Raw genomic sequence first — 19,310 nt, forward strand, 5'->3', positions numbered from 1 at the left:
ATCTCTTCGTTTGTTCTCCGCTATTAGTGACTTTGGAGTGACTCTTTGTTGCATGTTGAGGGATAGTTATGTGATCCAATTATGTTATCATTGTTGAGAGAACTTGCACTAGTGAAAGTATGAACCCTAGGCCTTGTTTCCTATCATTGCAATACCATTTATGCTCACTTTTACCATTAGTTACCTTGCTGTTTTTATAATTTCAGATTACAAAAACCTTTATCTACTATCCATATACCACTTGTATGACCATCTCTTCGCCGAACTAGTGCACCTATACAATTTACCATTGTATTGGGTGTGTTGGGGACACAAGAGACTCTTTGTTATTTGGTTGCAGGGTTGCTTGAGAGAGACTATCTTCATCCTACGCCTCCTACGGATTGATAAACCTTAGGTCATCCACTTGAGGGAAATTTGCTACTGTCCTACAAACCTCTGCACTTGGAGGCCCAACAACGTCTACAAGAAGAAGGTTGTGTAGTAGACATCAAGGATCCGGCGGCTGGGTGTCGACAAGCAGCGCGGGGTGGTGGCGGCGGCTCGGAGTGGCCATCGGTTGGCGTATGAGTTGCTGTGACGCAGTGATGTCGGTGGCTTGGCGCCTCTGCGGGGTGCGTCCGGCGCGTGGTGGCAACATGGATCCCGCTCGGATCTGGCATAGTGGTGTCGTTCGGGTTCCTCCGGGAGATGCCCGGGCGGCCTGTGGCTCTCGGATGGTGGTGACCCGTGGTTCCAACTCGTAGTGGTGGACTGGCATGGTCTTACCTGTTGGCTGGGGTGGCGCGGATCTGTTAGAAGATGTTCTATATCATTCGTTGGGCGTAGGCACGGGGAGCCAACCTAGCCGCTATGACGGTGCAAGTTGTCACGTTGGTGCTCTCCTTCCTCCTGCTCGTTGGTGGCGGTGGTCTGTGTCGGGTCACGTGACACCATGGTGCTGTCAGTCCGATCGGCGACAATGTCTATGGGTGTGGCGTTGTGTGAGGTCGTCTGGGCCTAGGCAGAGGCTTGCTCGGCCACGGACGTCGGCAGCAATCCGTTTGTGCCCCTCCCCATAGGTTCATCGGGACTGGTTGGGGACTTAGCGCGTACGCTTCCTACAGTGGAGGGTTAACCCATGTTAGGCCTGCAGGAGGCGCCTTTCAGTCTACCTTCCATGGCTGGTGTGTTTTGAGGCAGAGAGTTGGCAGTGGCTCGAGACATGGGTGTCGAGACGACGGCCCTGGATGGCTTCTGCATGACTGGCTCTTTGGTGGGCATCATGGCAGCGGCAGTAGCTATGCTTCTTGGTCTTTTGGGCGAGAGGGGTGTAGTAGGGGTTGCTTGGGCTCGTCTTGTGCTAAGGCAGTGGCGACGCTCAAATCCAGGACCCGGAGACTTGGTTTCATCGCGACTATCCTGGCTACCTCATGGTGACATGGGTGAGCTGCCGAGCGAAAGCTCCGCGCTTTGGTGCCGACGACGGTGCCGCCTGCAGGTGACGCCATCTTCTTGAAGACGTCGATGTGGTTCTTCTCTCCGTGTCAGAGTTCCGGGTGAAGACCATTGTCTGTCTTGGACTCGACAACGGTGACACCTAGTGCCGTTTCTCCCCTCGAGGGCGTTGTCGTGGATCCTATGTGTTCTTGGATGTGTCGTAGTGTTGTATTCATGGTGTTAGCTTTCGGCGATGTAGTCGTCACTACTAGGGAAAAGGCTACTAGCAGCGCGGGTAAAATGGCTACTAGTAGCGCGGGTACTTGCGCTACTAGTATCGCGCTACAGCTAAAAGTTAGTGGTAGCGTGGGTCGAACCCGCGCTACTACTAACTTCGTTAGTAGCAGCGAGGGTTCAATCCGCGCTACTGCTATTATGAACCGCGCTACTACTAATGAAATAGTAGTAGCGTGTCTATAGTCCCAACGCTACTAGTATTTTTATCCTCCACGCCACTAGTAACTTATTAGGAATTAAAAAAAAACAACCAAATTCATTCTATCACACAGTTGTCGTATCTTCTCTAGTTCCTCATTGTAGCAGCAACTCATGTATAATTTCATTCTATCGCACAGTTACATAAGCAATTACATAAGCAACTACGTTCCTCCTTGTAGCAGCAACTCATGTATAATTCCATTCTATCGCACGGTTACATAAGCAACTACCTACGTAAGTTGTTATGGCCCGATACGAAAATTGGACCACTCGTCAGTGTGAGGCGCCTGCCCGGCCAGATCTCGCGGCCTGCAGCTGCGACGAAACACATTGGATAGCCTCGAAGAGCCACACCTGACTGACGGCAGCCGCCGCCTTCAGTTGCGACTCAGTCACGTCCCTCGCTCTGGCCCTCAGCTCCAACAGGACCGGTCGATGTCGTCCTTGTGCCTCGCCACCAGCGAACGGAGGAAGCCATCGTACACGTGCCCCACTCCCCGCACTCTGAAACCCAAACATCATTAAGATTCAGATTCAGAATTGGCCGCATATCGAATCAAGTATATCTAAATGTTGATCATCTCTCGGGCTCGGGGTGTCTCGTCGACTGCTTACCCGTGTGCTGGGGTGACAAAGGTAGAGAACGAGCAGCAGCTTCGCTTCTCAGTACATCGGCAGCCACGACACCGTCCAGTCCACGAACCTCTCGACGACCGTCATCGTCGCTACCAGAACCCTGCAGCATTACAAACAAAGGTTCAGAAACTTCAGATTCTTCAGAAGAATGGCACGAAAAAACAATGCGGTACATGTAGATGCCAATGTGCAACATTTTTTTCCAGAGATTCTTATTTAAGCCGTAATGCACAATTGAAGCTATAAGCTATTTCCTAGTAGTGAAAAGTGCAGAGAATAGTTATATAAGAACGCATATAGATTTGACAAGTGCATAGAAAAACATAAAGTTTAAAAGAAACACAAAATCAAGCAAATCATGCAACCACATAATCAGGAGAAACTAAAGAAAAGCACTATCCAGTATAAGATACTTCATTAGTTGCACATCAGGAGAAACTAAAGAAAATCACACAAGGTGTAGTTATGTAGTTAAGGACACAAACCCTAGAATAGATACCAGTTGTGACAGTATTTGGATGCGCAAGGAAAACAAACAGTTCAAAAATGAAGCTAGCTCTTCATATAAACAATAGATACCCATACCAAGTAGTTCAGATATTGATCTATCTACAATCTGATGCATTTTTTAGTTTTAACCACCTAGCTGTAGTAAGAAACCAACGTTTCTATGGCTTTATGGTTAAAATGGAATTTTTTATTCCACTTGGTTAAGTAGTCGTCTTTTAATTCACACTACCACCACAATTGGCTCTACTCTATACAGTTATCTGGTACAAGAGAGGTAATTATAAGTTTAGCAAGGTTCTTTTGCGAGGATTGATGGGTCAAAGAAGTTGCAGAATATAATTGGCCAGACATCCACTAAGTTGGTTCAACACAAATCGATGGATGCACTTTGGTGGCTCAAAATCATGCTTATCTGCAGAAAAAATAGCATGTGTAGCATACTTTCGACCTGCACTCCAGAAGCAAATATTCATGCTCACCCAATCAAATTCAATCCAGATCAAGATGCATATGGCTCTACTCAATACTATTATCTCGTACAAGGGCGAGGTAATTATAAGTTTAGCTTAGCAAGTTTCTTTGCGAGGATTGAGAAGTCAACAAGATTCCTGAACATAATTCGCTAGAGATTCCTGTGCTAAACCAACTAAGTTTGTTCAATACAAATCGATCTAGTAGACGCACTCACGGCGGCTCAAAATTATGCTTATTCTGCAGACAAAAGCCAGCTTGTGTGGCATATTTCTACCTGGACTCGAGAACGGAATAATTCATGCTCATCCAATCAGATTCAATCGAGATCAAGATGCATAGGGCTTATCTATACGATCTAGCTGCAACAACTGCAATCGCGTCATCCTTGGCTATGAAAAAATAGGTAGAATTACTGGATTCCCTTGCACAAGCTCACCGAAGAACTGGAGGAACTTGACGGGCAACATGACGGCCTCCTACAGCGCCTGCTTGGCGCTCTCGAGCCCGGCGACGATGTTCCACTTGATGTTGGGCTTCTCAGTGATGATGGCGGAGTTGAGGACGGCCCTCAGCTTGGACTGCTCGGAGTCGTCCCCGCCGGCGCCGCGCCCCCGCCGTCCTTCCCCTTGGTCTTGGGGCGGGTGGCGACGGCGGCGTCGCCGCCGTTGGGCGTGCCAGGGGGGCCGCCGCCGCCCTCGTCGAGGACGGCCCAGATCTCCTTGAAAAGCTGGAAAGGCTCCGCCTTTGCTGCGGATTCCGGCGGATCGGCGCGGGGGGCAGGCCGGGGGAGCGCGGGGGCGGCGGATTTGGCGGGGGGAGGGACGGGCCGGGGCGCGCGGCCGCCGGCGTGGCGCACGCGGCGGGGGGCATGTGGGCGAACGTACGGAGGAGAGGAGGTGGAAGGGAGGCCGGCGGCGAGTGGGTTGGGAGAGAAGAGGAGGTTGGGGATCTAGATCGGGCTGCGTGATTTTTTTTGAGACAGACGGGGGTGGGTGGTGTGGGACGGTTGGTGGGGTGGGATTGTGGATCGGGCCGGGGTGGACAGGCTTCGTAGTAGAGTGGGTCTTATCTGCGCTACTACTACTTACTTAGTAGTAGCGTCGATTTTATACCCCTCGCTACTATTATGGCCTATTCGGGGGCATTGTTGGAGACCATTTAGTAGCAGCGCGGATTTATACTCCTCGCTACTATTATCAACTTAGTAGTAGCGCAGTTTTTATACCCCTCGCTACTACTAATTAGCAGTAGCGCCCATTTTTAAATCACGCTATTGATAAACTTCTGTGTATAAGGTTTTCCCTAGTAGTGCGTGGTCATTCCTATTGTCCGATTATACCCAAATCTGCCCTGTAACTGGGCTCCTTCATCACCTTGTATTCTTTGGTCGTATATTTTACGGTTTTTGTTTTACTAGCAAAAGAGCCCGTGCGTTGCAATGGGAGAGAAAACATAACACACGCTCTTAACTCAACAACCATCACTCAAGACCACAATAGGTCCATTTCTTTTATTTTTCCGAGGCATCATATTTGTGTTGCTGCTAATTCTCCTTCTCATCCTCGCCGGCGATGGTCTCGGTGTTCACACAAAACAACAAAAAACATGTGTTGAATATGGTTAATGCTAAGGCGTCTCTCTCTCCCTCTCTCCTCCCTCACCCTCTCTCTCTCCCCCTCTCTCTCGCTCGCTTTCTCTCACTCTCGCGATGAGAAATCTGTTGTTTTCCCCTGCGACATTTTTCAGAGGTATGCATGTGTAGTTATCGATGTTTCCATTTTTGTATATGGTTATAGTGGGGTGTTTATTTGCAATCCGGATCACCGCCGATATGAAAAAAAAGAATCTTGCGCAATAAATTATAAGTTTGCTTCCATTACAATATTTTAAAAATATTTAACAGGTAAAATTAACATCATATTTAGATTCCACATATTTTTCTAATAAAATTTCATATATAATATGTTAAAATCAAAGTTACAGTTTAAAAGATACAGATAATTTAAAAAACCATTTGGTTTGACTCAAATATATTCCAAAATAATATTTAAAAATACTTAACAGGTAAAAATAATCTCATATTCATATTCTACATATTTCTCTAATCAAATTTCATATATAACATGTTCAAATCGGAGTTACGGTTTAAAAAATACGGATAATTTTAAAAAGCATTTGTTTGACTTAAATATGATCCACGGATGAATTACCTAAAACATCTTTTTGAAAAATGTAAAATAACGGTTCGGGTGTGACTTAAATCCGGATGGCGGATTGATTTCAAGAAAAGACAGGGACTTTTGTGTAAAATACGAAAATAACGATTCGTTTTAATTTAAAACAGGACTACGGATTGAATTCTCTGAGATAGAGGGACTTTTCTAAAAAATGCCATGACGGACGAAAGAAACCTAATTTACTTTATTATTACTAGCAAATATGCCCGTGCGTTGCAATTGGAGACAAAAAATTATGGCTAACCAACTAAGTATGACTCAATATTCTAATATATGAGCGTACTCTATTTTAACAAAGTGGCTCACCATGTTGCCATTCTCATCCTAGCCGATGATGGTCGCGATGTCTACGTGATCACAATGCATTCGATGCGGTAAATCCCAAGGCTATGAGTTTGCCAGTGCATACCACACTTGTCATTATGTTGCGCAAGGAAACGTTTAAAACTTTAAAAACAAATCTCATTGACCACGAACTACTCCCAACGCCAAGACATATGAAGACTTTCGAAAAACTAATCAAATCCTAGACATAAAATACTTTTGAATCAGTGAACAGTTTTTCGAATCGACAAACATTTTTTTTTGAAATTTTTGATTTTCTCAAAATCATGAACATTAGTGTTTTTACAAAAAAAAGTACAAACCGGTTTCGAATTCATTAACAGTTTTTGAACCAACGAACATTTTATGAATTGATGAATTTTTTTAAAATTGGGAACAAATTTGAAAAACAAATGTTTATTTTTATTTTTGTGAACATTTTTTTGCGGGAATTTGTGAACATTTTCTAAATTGTCATGAACATTTTTTTCAGATTCCCGAATATGAACATGATTTATTTCCCAACCATTTTTTTCCAAATTGTGATTTATTTATAATTTTGCGAACTGTTTTACAAAACCACCAACATTTTTTGAATCTGCAAAATTTTTATGATTTTCAATTTTTTTAATTCATATATATTTTATGATTTCTCAAAATTGTTTTTTGAAAAATCGCAACTTTTAGAATATTAAAATCCTGAATTAATTGAAAGAAGAAAGAAAACAGAATGAGAAAAGAAAATACAAAAAAATAAAATTAAACAAACAGGGCAGCGAAGCCCCGCACATGGGCTGGCCCATGAACGCATACATGCGTGAGAAAAGAAAGATGTAAATTGTGGATGCTGGGGATCGACGCGGCTCTGTAAAATAACAAAGGAGGCGGCGATTTTTGGTCCGAAAAATTGAATCGTTTTTTCACTTACGGGTGGCATTGGTGGGTAATATTTACCAACTTAAAGGGTAATTTTAATGACGGACGACCAGAAGCGATAGCCGCTTTATTAGTAGGTAAAGATAAAGATAAAGATATATATAGGTAAAAAAGATTTACAAAGCAGGGAGGGAGCTTGCATGGAGATGTAGAGCCGAAATCAATTAGCGAATCTTGACACAACTGCACAAAGTACTCTATGTGATGCAGCGTGGCTAATTTTTTTCTTTTCGAAATGGCAAGATTCCTGCGTTTATTAAAAAGAAAAGAAAAAGTTGCTTGATTAATTAGAGAAAACCAAGCGAACAATCAGATTGCACAGTTAAATAGGCAGCCTGAGACGTGCCGGTCGACGGACGTTTCCTTTTTACAGGCACGAAAAACTTGCTGGCTTCCGTTGCTCGTCAGATTTAACTGGAAGTTGCACTGAAACGACACCTATCTATTCATTGCTCTCGAGGAGACGGACGGCGCAGTCTCCTCATTTTCCTAAACTTTTGCAGTCACGTTCACATACGAGAGACGCGTGCGTTCCCGTACTGAAAGAGTCATCCCCTAGAGCAGAGTATATATAGCGGGTGTGCATTGTGTATAGATGGTGCGTCTTCCTCGTCTCCAATTTCCCTCCTTGCCAAGTGGTCGGGAGCTCACCTGGGTGGAGTCGCTTCGTGGATCATGCCCTTCACCGGCGTATCTGTCATCACCGATGAAGGAGCGCGAGCGCCACGATCGTCCTCGCCAACCACAAGCAGCAACACCTCCAGCGGCTACCACCTGCTCATAGTCGAGGGGTACTCGCGCACCAAGATAAGCACACCGACGGGAGAGTGCATCAGGTCTCGCCCTTTCATGGTTGGCGGCTACCTTTGGTGCATCCAGTGCTACCCCAATGGCGACAGCTCGGAGAACGCAGATTTCATATCTCTTTATCTTGGTCTTCTAAATAATGATGCTGCACTTGCAAGCCCATTGAAGTTGCAGTTCAATATTAGCTTCGTCGATCAGATATACAATCAAGAAACCCCGCAGATTCGAGCTAGCCAAGAATATGAATTGCCTAGAAGCAATCTATGTGCGGCCTATCACCAGTTCATCAGAAGGGACACCTTGGAAAGATCAAAGTACCTTAAGGATGACACTTTCGCCCTCCGCTGTGACATCGTGGTCGTTGGGGATGCCATAAACAGCATGGACACAGCCACCGCTTCTCCGTCCATCAAGGTGCCGCCTTCGGACATGCAACAGCATTTCAGCGATCTTCTTCTGGCTGAGGAGGGAACGGACGTGACGTTCAAGGTCGGCAGCGAGACGATCGCAGCGCACCGGTGTGTGCTGGCGGCCAGATCTGCCGTCTTCAAGGCAGAGCTCTTTGGCACCATGAAAGAGGGTACGGCCACTACAAGCGTCATACAGGTCGACGACATGGACGCGCAAATTTTCAGGGCGATGCTTGGGTTCATTTACAGTGACTGGCCGCCGGAGATAGAGGAGGAAGAAGGTGCAGATGTGATGTGGCAGCACCTGCTTATCGCTGCTGACAGGTATGATCTCCGGCGACTAAGGCTGATGTGTGAAGAGAAGCTGTCCGAGTACGTCGATGTGTCCACGGCCACGACAATCTTGACGCTAGCTGAGCAGCACAACTGTCGCGGGTTGAAGGAGACGTGCTTGGAGTTTCTCAACTCTCCTGCAAACCTGCAAAAGGTCATGGCGACCGGTGGTCTGGATAGTCTTGCCGCATGCTGCCCCTCTGTTCTCAAAGATCTCATTGCCAAGCTTGCCAAGCTTAAGCAATAAAAGTCTGAGTACTAATATGTTAGTACTTGTTGCTATATCTTTTTTTGCAACTTCTTGTTTCTATATATCAAACATGTCGCCAAGAAGTAGTATTTGATCCTAGAGAGATCAGATACGGGAATTTTTATATTTTCGTCATATAGTATTTGATCCTGTTGCACATGGCTGCAAGAACACTGTGCTGCCCTGCCTCTACATCGAGGATCACGCGGTCGAGAAAAGCAATTCTCCCATGCACGGGAGATACCGTGCATGAGAGAGTCTTTGGATTTGCTTGGAGATTTTGTGTCATGCATGAGTTCTATTCATACCTAGTCAGCTTTTTCTCTCACCACATACTACAACCATATTGTTCCATCCCATGATTTTTATCATCTGTTTTGTTTGGCGAGCGGGAGGCCAGAGTTTGATCCACTGGATGGCGAGATACTTGGCGATTGGTGCGCAAGGCAAAGTGCAAAGGGGTAACCAACGAAGAAACAACCATGCTCTGTGTCATTTGGGCATGTGAAAGATTTGGAAGCACCGGAATGACATCATTTTTAATGGAGCAACAGCGTCGCTGGATAGGCTTACGTGGAAGATCGACAGTGAAGGAAGAGCTTGAAGGCAAGCAGGACTACTAAAAGGGGACCCGGATGGTTTCTTCGCGGGATTAGCAGTGCAGGAGTAATTCTGTTTAGATTAAGAGTGTGGTGGTGGACAGATCAGTCGATGTAATTAACTATGTAAACTTGTGGAGTTTTATGAGATGTCTATCTGAATGATATACACACTTGTGCGTATTTGAGAAAAAAGTTTAGTTTATGGTTTGTTACATGCTTATGTTTATGATGACGAGGACTTCAAATGAGACCACTCTTAAATATATTTGAACAAGTTTAAATTTAAATTATGAAACATAGTTGAAACAATATGATTCTTTTTCCATATGGTCGATCGGCGAGTTGTAGTGAAACATGATGGAACCGGTGAGTCATAGTGAAACAACATGATTTTCTTTTTGTGAAACAAAATGAAACACTGTTCATTTTTTATGAAATTATTAAATTTGGATGAAACTAGTTAGAAGCATGATGATTTAGTTATCAAAAATTTATATACAAATATATATATATATATATATATTCAATATTAGTATTGTTTTAGCGATCTTATTGTTTTGGAAAAGGAGGTTAAACCCCCGGGTTCTGCATCAATCGATGCATACAACCATCTTTATTAATTATTTCACAAAGGTCTGATAAGAAAATATATCAAGCCACCCGAAGCCACCACGCAAATCTACAAACTCAATAATGTGGAGTGCTCTCACCTTCATATCTAAAACCGTTGTCGTTGCCGATCCATCCACATGATGTATCGGGACCAACAGCCGGTGCAGCAGACCTAAAGCGCGCATCACATGCACACGTTTTAGAAGCCAGAAGCCGCTATTATCCTCATACCGCTGACCCATCTTCAGGATAGAGATCCGCGTCATTCTTTTCAGTCTAGACATCCGTCGACGCCACCACGACGCCCAACGGCACCACCGTCCTACACGCATTCATCCAGACGCGAAGACTTTGAAGATCTGCCGGGCGTAGCACCTGCCGACCAGGCACGACACAGCGTAGCACCTGTCGGCCAGGCATGACTTGACATCTTCCCCGAAGCTCCGTGCAAGACTTAGCCGCTCCACCTCCTGCCTCTATCTTCCAGCGCCGCTCCACAAACGATGCTCTCAAGAGAGTAACGACACTGCAGTACCGCCATCGTCCGATCTGGATGACCAGGTCTTAGGGTTTTCCCCGAAGCAGCATGAGTGGGTTGACATAAGTTACACGACGATGCCTTCATCAAGGTAACGACGCAAAGACGTCGCCATCGCCCGCCATCGGCTCGGTTTTCACCGGCAGCTCTGCCTCCCCAACTCGCAGCCGGGACTAGACGACCCATCTGGAGATCCGACCACCCAACCTCAGGCTGACCATCTCCGGCGAAGGAGGCGGCCACCACCACGACGCACAAGGCGGGAGCCCCCTACGTCCTTGTGACGCGGGTCGATCCCAGGGGCAGCCTGTCGTTGACGGGACTGTACACGACATCAGCAAGTGCGGTCCGCCCGAAGCCCATCTGAACCCAGATCGGGTGCCCAAGCCGCCGCCGCCTGCATGGCCGCCGCTACCCCGCGCACTGCTGTAGATCCGGCCATCACGGACCGTCGCCGTCCTGACTGAGTCTATGGCGAGGAGAAACGCCGCCGCCGCTATCGCACACAGGCTTTGCCTGCGACGCCCCCAACGGCTGCGACAGGGAGAGGGTGTGCACTGGAGTGAACGAGAGACAGCCGACAGGGGCTCTCCGGTGCAACCCGGCGGCGCCGCACGGGAGCGGGGTAGGGTTAGGAGCGGGGCGGGGGAGAACGAAACTATCAGGTTCTAATCTGTTTTAGCGATCTTGGGAGAGTAAAAACACAATCTTCAACCTCCAACTTCTTCCTCAAGTAGCCGCTGGCCAACTCAGCCATAACAGTCTATCCCCATCCCCCATAGCTGGCAGCTATCGCCGCCTTGCCCTCCTCTCGACCTACCTCACCATCGTGCTGGCTGTCACCCTGGCAATCCCTCTAAGCCTTGCATCACTGAACAACTCCGACGATTCCCTTGCAACCCCACGTCCCTTAGATAGTAAGGCAGTTTCTTCTCGGCGTACCCGCACCCCACATCCCTAAAATAGACAGTGAGCATACTTCTTCCCCGCTGAGGTCCAGCCTCCCCACCTCAGGGCCTAGGAAGAAGAAAAAAATGACTGGCGCCAAGAATAATTTCAAGCATTTGAGAAAAACGACCCTGGTAAGTGCCACACGTGTGGCATGAAGCAATTTCACCCTGACATTTTTTATGAAAACTTTTGTTACCCAAGGATGACAACTTTAGTTGTTAAACATGAAAACTTTCTGTTTGGATTGCAAGTTTTATTTTTTTTCAAACGGCAATTTTAGTTACAAAATCAGACTTATCCTCTAGGAAAGAAGATTAAACTGAGTGGAACCGCGCGCTCGGTCGAGCAGCAGGCATACTGCAGGACGTAGCTAGCGGGCATTGGCGGCCGAAGAGGCGCGTGTCCTGTCTCGTCACACGGAGGCGGAGCACAGCCGTGCATCTCGGCCAATGGCTGCCTTGCAACACGATCGAGGAGTTTGCGCGAGCTGCCCAGAAACTCATTGCAGCCAAGCACGCGCAAGCCAACCCCGTCATCTGGTCGTCTCGCCTCTCGAGATATGCCTATTAATTCTCCGAATGACCGTCGCTGCCTGTGCCATTGCCACCGCGAGTTGTCGAGTTCACGACGACTCGGCTTCCATCTTCATCTCAACCTGCACTGCAGGTTAGCATATCTCAACTTGCAGGTTGCTTTTTGCCTTACTGAATCCATTCGTCACTGCTTTCTCTCTTGGATACATATATAGGGTGACCATACGAGATCTGGCGATGCAGAAAAGGAGCGCCAAGGGTGTTGGTGAGCCAAAGAAGACCATGGGTTCTGGTAGTGGCAGCGCACCAAAGAAGGCGAGAACCACAGCAAGCAAGTGCAAGACGGAGCATGGAGACGAGGAAGAAGAGGTCTTCAACGTCTTCTCCCTTGAGATGGATACTCTGGAATGCGACATATGCTTTTTACCATTTGAGTCGCAAGTTTTCTCGGCAAGCACCTAAACTCCTCAAACATACTGATACTGTAGTAGTAGGACTAGGATATGCTTTGCTCACTGTTGTACTTTCTCTGTCTTAAACTCTGAATTGATGATTGACCAGTGCAAGAACGGGCACGCCGCGTGCGCCAAGTGCTGCATCAGCATGCACCGCAAGTGCCCCAGCTGCAGCGAGCCCATCGGCGACTTGCGGTGCCGTGCCATGGAGAAGATCCTCGCCGGCATGACCAGGCCCTGCAGGTTCAAGAAGCACGGATGCGGCGAGACCGTCCGGTACACCGAGGCGCGCGCCCACGAGGAGGAGGCATGCCTCTTCGCGCCGCACAGCTGCCCGTTCGACGGCTGCGCCTACCGCGGCCGCCTCCTCTACGGTCACATCCTTGACGCCCACGTGCCAGCCGGCGACGCCGCCACCTTCACCAAGGGTACCACTCCCAACACCACGGCCATCATAGTGACGCTACAGAAATCCACGCCCTTCCGCGCGCTGCTCCACCCCGACGACGAGAGCGTGTTCCTCCTGCTCAACGGCGGCGACGTCCTCACGGGCCGCTCGCTCTCGGTGGTCCGCGTTTGCCCATACGGGGCCGAGGTGGATCAGGAGGCGGAGTCAATATACTTGAAGGTGTATGACGACCGGCGGTGGGCGTTGTCGGCGTGGGGGGAAGTGCCGTTCGTCCGTAAGCTGCAGGGGTACAAGGCCAAACGCTTCCTGTTCGTACCGGACGATTTCTGGGGCTCAACCGGTAGCGTGGACGTCGCAGTGGCCCTCTGATATGCGGTGGCCCGTGGCCGATGTTTCGTTTCCGCTCGATCGAGAGCATGAGCTGTGTTTCGTTCCCTGACGCTGGTATCCTGCCGGTTGTGTACTTTTGGTTTTCGGTCCTCTAGACGGTCTATTGGTGTTACCTTCGAGTTTTTACCTGCTTTCTTTTTGCCAAATGTGGGGTTATGCATGCCTGGATTCTTTTGCTTAAGCACCTGCTTACATACCTTTGATGGAATTGTTCCTAGTGCGGTAGTTCTTATATATCGCCATGGTGTGTCAGTCTACTACTCTAGCATATATATCATCTCCAGTATGCAAAAGTACTAACTAAAAACTTAGCTAAAAAAACATGTAAGTACATTTTTACAGGGAGAAAAAAGAGATCTTATAACTCTGAATTTTTTTTCACCAAGTATGAACTTGATCAGGACAGTTTTTCTTTAGCAACTGCTTGCATACCTGTTCAGCCAAGTATATATTACCTTGTATGGTCGGATCATTCTCTAATGTTTTCTTTTGCCAACCTTTACAGACGTGCTTCAGCAATTGACAATGTTCGTAGCCTGGTAGTTCTTATTGCCATGCTGTGTCTGTCTACTTTAGTAGACAGTAGTGTATATTATCATCTCGAGTCTGCAATACTAACTGAAAAACTTGTGCTAAAAAAGCATAAATATTTTTAAAGGGAGAAAAAGGAATCGTATAACTCTGAAAATCCGTTCACCCAACTATGAACTCGATCAAGACTTGAGTAAAGTGGCACATCATAATGTATTTTCATGATACAACATGTCACACCATTTCCCCTTAAGTTACAAGCCTTGATGCAGATGACTTGCAACAGTAATACAACAGTACAACATTAACTAGTACCTCCTCACCTAAGAAAACAGTAACTACTACCAATTATGTAGTACATATGTTTTCATAATCTTCGCACTTATTACCCCACTGATTCTAAATGAAAATAGAGCACCATTTCAACTTTTCTTTCTAATAGGGAGAACCCATGTCCCTATGATTACAACTGCAAACCCAACACCAAATCCCAATCCAGAAAAGAGAAATAACACCATGTTTGTAGGGTTTTCCTTCGAAGGATGAACCGTGGTATATGGCCTTGTATCATTGCTGCATTCTTTGGATAATGGAGTTCCGCATAACCCATCATTCCTGAGAAATGAGCTGTTGGAAAATGACTGAAAATGAGGTGATCCTGGTATTCTTCCCTCCAGCTTATTGTTGGAGAAGTTTAGTGTCCCAAGGAAGTCCAAAGATGCCAACTCTTGTGGAATTACTCCCGTAAGCTCGTTCGAGGATAAATCCAAAGACTCTAGTTTCTTCAAACGACCAAGCTGGGACGGAATTCCTTCAGTCAAGGAGTTGTGTGACATGTTGAGAATGTTGAGCAAACCAAGATCCCCGATAGCTTGGGGGATGCTACCATGGAATGCATTGTTTGACACATCAATGTGTACAAGGGTCCTTGAGATCTTTGGAAGTGTGATGGAATACCCTTTGTAAGTGAGTGTGGTGGCTACTTGATATTCTTGTTGGAGCCTTTGTAGTTCAAATGTGTATTTCATCGCTGATATCCCGTTAGAGGTGTCGACCATCATGGACTTTAGATTCATAAGCCAGTCCTCTGTCAATGTACCAGAGAAGTTGTTGGAGGCGAGATCCAGAATTCGCAGTCTTGGAAATTGACAATTGTTTTTATTATTAGCAACAGATGGTGCCACTTGTCCAAAGAATTCATTAGAATTCAGGACAAGTACTTGAAGACCAGGAGGTCCACTCATCCAACATGGAAAAGAATCGTTGATCCGATTATTTCCCACATCCAGAACCTCCAACTTCTTGCAACAAGATAGAGATCTAGGCAATTGCCCTTGGATCCAATTTCCACTGAAGTCTAGCACCTCAAGCATGCAATTGTTGTTGACATCATGAGGCATCTCTCCTTGAAGTTGATTTTGCTTCAGATTTAGAACCTTCAATGCATTTCCATCCTTCATTAGACATGAGGGTATTGTGCCATGGAGGATATTGTTAGATAGATCAAGAAATTGTATCTTTGTACCACAAAAATACAGTAAAATATCCTGAGAGAGTTGGTTTCCTGATGCCTTGAAAATTGCAGTTTTTTCAAGTTGAGTAGAAATATTATGTGGCATGGATGAAAAATGGTTGCATGAGAAATCTAGCACACTGCCAGAGGATCTCGGTATGGGTATAGGCCCCTTGAACATGTTGAAGCTGAGATCCAACACGTCTACTGGGCCCAAAGGGAGAAAGCTGTCATAGCCAACACTAGTAAATATATTGTGGGATAAGTTTAGGTAGAAAAGGTGTGAATTGCTCCATGTCTCCCTCACCCACTGTGGCACGACCCCTTGAATTTGGTTGTTTGAAAGGTCAATCACATAAATCCCAGGTAAATGCTTCAATACATTGGGGAATTTACTTATGTTGCAAGATGCTAGCTCTAGGAACTTTATGTTTGGGAAAGACACGGAAGAAGTAATATCTTCTCCATCTATTACATTTAGTTTGTTATTTGAGAGCTTTAAGTTAGATAGGCTTGGTAATTTCCACAATGAGTTAAGTTCCACTTCGCCACTAAAATTATTCGAATGAAGTAATAGGGTGTCTAGTTGAGTTAAGTTAAAAATACATGGAGGTATTTTCCCTGAAAAGTTACAACTATAAACCGACAATATTCTCAGTTTTGACAACTCACATATGGAAGAAGGTACTGGTCCATGCAAGCCACAAAGGGAGAACTCAAGAACCTCCAAGGAAGTTAAGTTTGTGATCCATGGTGGCATAGATCCTACTACTTCTAAGCCAGAGACCTGCAATGAACTCAAGAATTTGAGCTCACTGATTGACGAGGGAAGATCACCGGCAAAACCCTGTGCGCCAAGGCCTAACTTCTTCAAGGATTTGAGATTACTGATAGAACTTGGAATTGCACCAGAGAAATTGGTGTTGCCGATGAGTAAATTCTCAAGATTACTATCAGTTGAGAAATGTGGTAGAGTACCTGATAGGCCAGGAATTTGCTGAAGATCAATAGTCACCAATCTCTTGTGTTGAAAGATAGACGGAGGGACCCATCCATGAAGGTCATTATAACCGAGTTGAAGAACACTCAAAGAAGAGTATTCAGCAAAGAACTCCAGAAATGGACCGGTCAAATGATTGTGCTGCAAGTCAATCACCGACAAACACTGTAAACCGGCAATTGATCCACAAATTGGGCCGGTGAGTTCACAATATGGCATGCTAAGAACACGGAGATTCAGAGTGTACCTGGCCAAAGCAGTGCACCACTCACCCCCTTGACCGGAGAGATCCACGAAGCCAAGATGGAGCTCCCTCAGACCACCCATGTTTGCAAGTATGGCTGTTAAGTTTGGGAGTGTGAGCTGCCCTTGGCGAGTTATGTCGGCGGGAAACTTGCCATCGACGTGGAAAGGCCCAATTGATGGTTCGAAGCGGAAGGAAAGGTCGAGGGAGACGAGGTTGGTGAGGCGGCCTATGCTGCGTGGCACCTGGCCTGAGAAGTTGGTGGCTGAGAGGTTGAGGTGGGTGAGCTTGGTGAGCCGCTCAAACCCGATGGATGGTATCTCGGACATACGGAAGTCGTTTCCGGCCAGGTTGAGATACCTGAGCGAGGTTAGCTCGAACAACGAGAGATCGAGGTTGGGACTCTCCAAGCCGCGATCGCCCAAGTCAAGCGAGGAGACGCAGCCGGTGGAGCCATGACATCGGACGCCTTCCCAGCGGCAGCAGTCCGTGCCGGCCTTCCATGAACGGAAGGCGATGGTGGAGTGATTTGTGGCGGAGAAGGATCGTTTCAGCCGGAGCAGCGCTGACGCCTGGTCCGGCAGGCACTCCGGCGACGACATGGCGTGATGAGTGAATGTAGCCTCGGAAGGGAGAAGCGAGTTCACGGCCACGACCACGAGCTGGAGTTGGAGGAGCAGAAGCAGCGAGCGGAATGACTTGGGACATGCCATCGCTAACTGTGGAGGAGATGTGTGTTTGCAAATGATCCCTCGCAATGTGCAATGGCAGGTTCAGTTTGCGTGGTCTAACTCCCTCCGTTTGGAAATACTCGTCGAAGAGATGGATGTATCTAGAACGTATCCTACTACACAACACAAGTATGATGGATGTATCTAGCGAGCTGGCGACAGTGTATTGGATCGTGCACTACGCGGTAACGATGGCAGCAACGACTAGTCCGCGCGCGCATATATATTAGCCGCACACGACGCTGTCATGGTCATGGTGTGTGCCACGCAGCTAGCGCTACGCCAGCGGCGTTCCAGTCAGGAGCAAAGACTCAAGACCTTGAGTCAATGGTCGGCTGGATTCCCTCGTATTTACGTGGACTGTATTTTCTCTCGGATGAGCCTGCCTGCCAGAGAGGAGAGCGGTACATTCTGGTAGTGGCCAAATTCTGCTTTGACCTTTCTCTCGGATGCTTATATTTTCCCTCGGATGCTTGCATCGATGTATCTAGCGAGATGAGATCGGTACAGGATGATGACACCTTGACTTGAAAGTTTTTCTTTTTTTTGACATCAACCTTGACTTGGAAGTTGAAACTTCTCACCTGGACCATTGGGAAGAATATTTTTTTAGGCAAACTGGGAAAAATAGATATGTCCTAACCAACTACGGTAACGGGCCCGCCTAGCCGGGGTGCGTCTATGCGTCGGACGCCTATTGGACGCAAAGTGTGTGACTGTCGCTTTGCGACTCTTATCGCTACATTCGCCCACAACTCCTAATAGATGGCCGGGCTAAGTAAATGTCTATGGCTTACAACTTTGGTCATCATGTATTCACAAAATGATCATAGTCTATTTACAAACACAGGGTGAACATTTTTTAATGCAAGATGATCACCGGGTCGGCCTAACCAAGCACGGTGACCACCCCCAAAGATAGTGTTTGTTGCAAGGTTGTGAGCCTCAACATTTAAGGTCCTAAACTAATGGCTAAAATACAAGAAATAAAAGCACTAGATTGTTCTGTAATTTCATGCACTGCAGCTCCATAGATTGCACGGTGGCCCCCTTGATAGCTTCAACGACCACCTTTCAATCTGACGCCACGAAGATTCATTGGATATAAAGGTCCTCAACCATAGCTGATGCCTTCGAAGGTCGCAACGGGGCTCGGGCTTGGTCCCTTGGGGCGCTGGGGTAGGCTGACGCGGCTGAGGGCAGCGGTCGACCTGCAGCGAGGTGCGCCGGGCGGCGGCAGCCCTCCCTTCCTCAGCGTTTGGAGCGGTCGGCTAGGGAGGCTGCACGGCTGGGGCGGCAAGGCGTGGTGGTTCCGTGGATCCCACACCAGATCTGTGGCGGTCATGTACCGGAGCTTGCCGCGTAGCGTCATTGCGGTGCAGCGGCCTCAGATCCGGCGCGGGCTTGAGCCTTTACAGTGGCTCATGCGGCGGTGGTGGTGAGTCCTTGGGCACGGTGGAGGCGGTGCGGGATCGCTCGGGGTGAGACAGTGATTGCCCTGTTTTTGGTCTCGTTGGCTTGGTGGCGGCGGATGTGGAGCTACGAGATGCCCTCCCTCCCGCTGTGGTGGTCGGCTCGCTTGAGCATCTTTGGTCGATTTTGGGATTTGTGGTATGGGGTTGGGAGAAATCCTGCTTCGCGATGTTCGAGGCTGACAACGGCGACGCCCGCGGGCGTCGTACCCTTCATGGAGGCATTGTCTTTGGCCCCGACCTGAGTCCCTCCCTCTTGCTCAGAGGAAACCCTTGGTCCGGCCTTCGGACCAGACGACGGCGGCGTCATGGCGTCGTTCCCTCCTTAGAGGCGTCGTCTTGTTGCTCGAGGACTCCGGTTGGTGTTGCTTGAGTCGGCCACTGCTCAATCGCCAGTGCCCTCTTGACGGCGACTCCTCTTGGTCTGCCCAGACCTGTCATCCACTTGTCGACTTCTTCTTGACGCATTGGCTGGAAGTACGTTGGTCCGTGTTG

At 47.5% G+C, this 19,310-nt stretch overlaps 3 protein-coding genes and 1 long non-coding RNA gene across 4 annotated transcripts; 2 read left to right on the forward strand and 2 right to left on the reverse strand.

Moving 5' to 3' along the window:
* Positions 1–1,952: 1,952 nt before the first annotated feature.
* Positions 1,953–4,551, reverse strand: LOC125542866. The gene is made up of 3 exons (XR_007298158.1): positions 3,974–4,551; positions 2,533–2,653; positions 1,953–2,421 (listed from the first exon to the last, which is right to left on the reverse strand). It is a non-coding gene; the product is annotated as an uncharacterized LOC125542866 (long non-coding RNA).
* A 3,158-nt stretch (positions 4,552–7,709) lies between these two features.
* Positions 7,710–8,831, forward strand: LOC125546662 (BTB/POZ and MATH domain-containing protein 2-like). The gene is made up of 2 exons (XM_048710835.1): positions 7,710–7,968; positions 8,125–8,831. Exons 1-2 carry the CDS (start codon positions 7,710–7,712, stop codon positions 8,829–8,831), a joined length of 966 nt encoding a protein of 321 aa, XP_048566792.1.
* Positions 8,832–12,307: 3,476 nt separating this feature from the next.
* Positions 12,308–13,303, forward strand: LOC125546663 (E3 ubiquitin-protein ligase SINA-like 7). Its single transcript, XM_048710836.1, has 2 exons — positions 12,308–12,520; positions 12,632–13,303. The coding sequence occupies exons 1-2, from the start codon at positions 12,308–12,310 to the stop codon at positions 13,301–13,303; spliced, it is 885 nt and encodes a 294-aa protein (XP_048566793.1).
* A 3,066-nt stretch (positions 13,304–16,369) lies between these two features.
* On the reverse strand, positions 16,370–17,514 carry LOC125542867 (receptor-like protein 7). Its single transcript, XM_048706091.1, has 2 exons — positions 16,616–17,514; positions 16,370–16,509 (listed from the first exon to the last, which is right to left on the reverse strand). Exons 1-2 carry the CDS (start codon positions 17,323–17,325, stop codon positions 16,497–16,499), a joined length of 723 nt encoding a protein of 240 aa, XP_048562048.1. The 5' UTR covers positions 17,326–17,514; the 3' UTR covers positions 16,370–16,496.
* Between the last annotated feature and the right edge of the window lie 1,796 nt (positions 17,515–19,310).

This window comes from Triticum urartu, chromosome 3 (assembly GCF_003073215.2).
Source record: "Triticum urartu cultivar G1812 chromosome 3, Tu2.1, whole genome shotgun sequence".
NCBI lineage: Eukaryota > Viridiplantae > Streptophyta > Magnoliopsida > Poales > Poaceae > Triticum > Triticum urartu.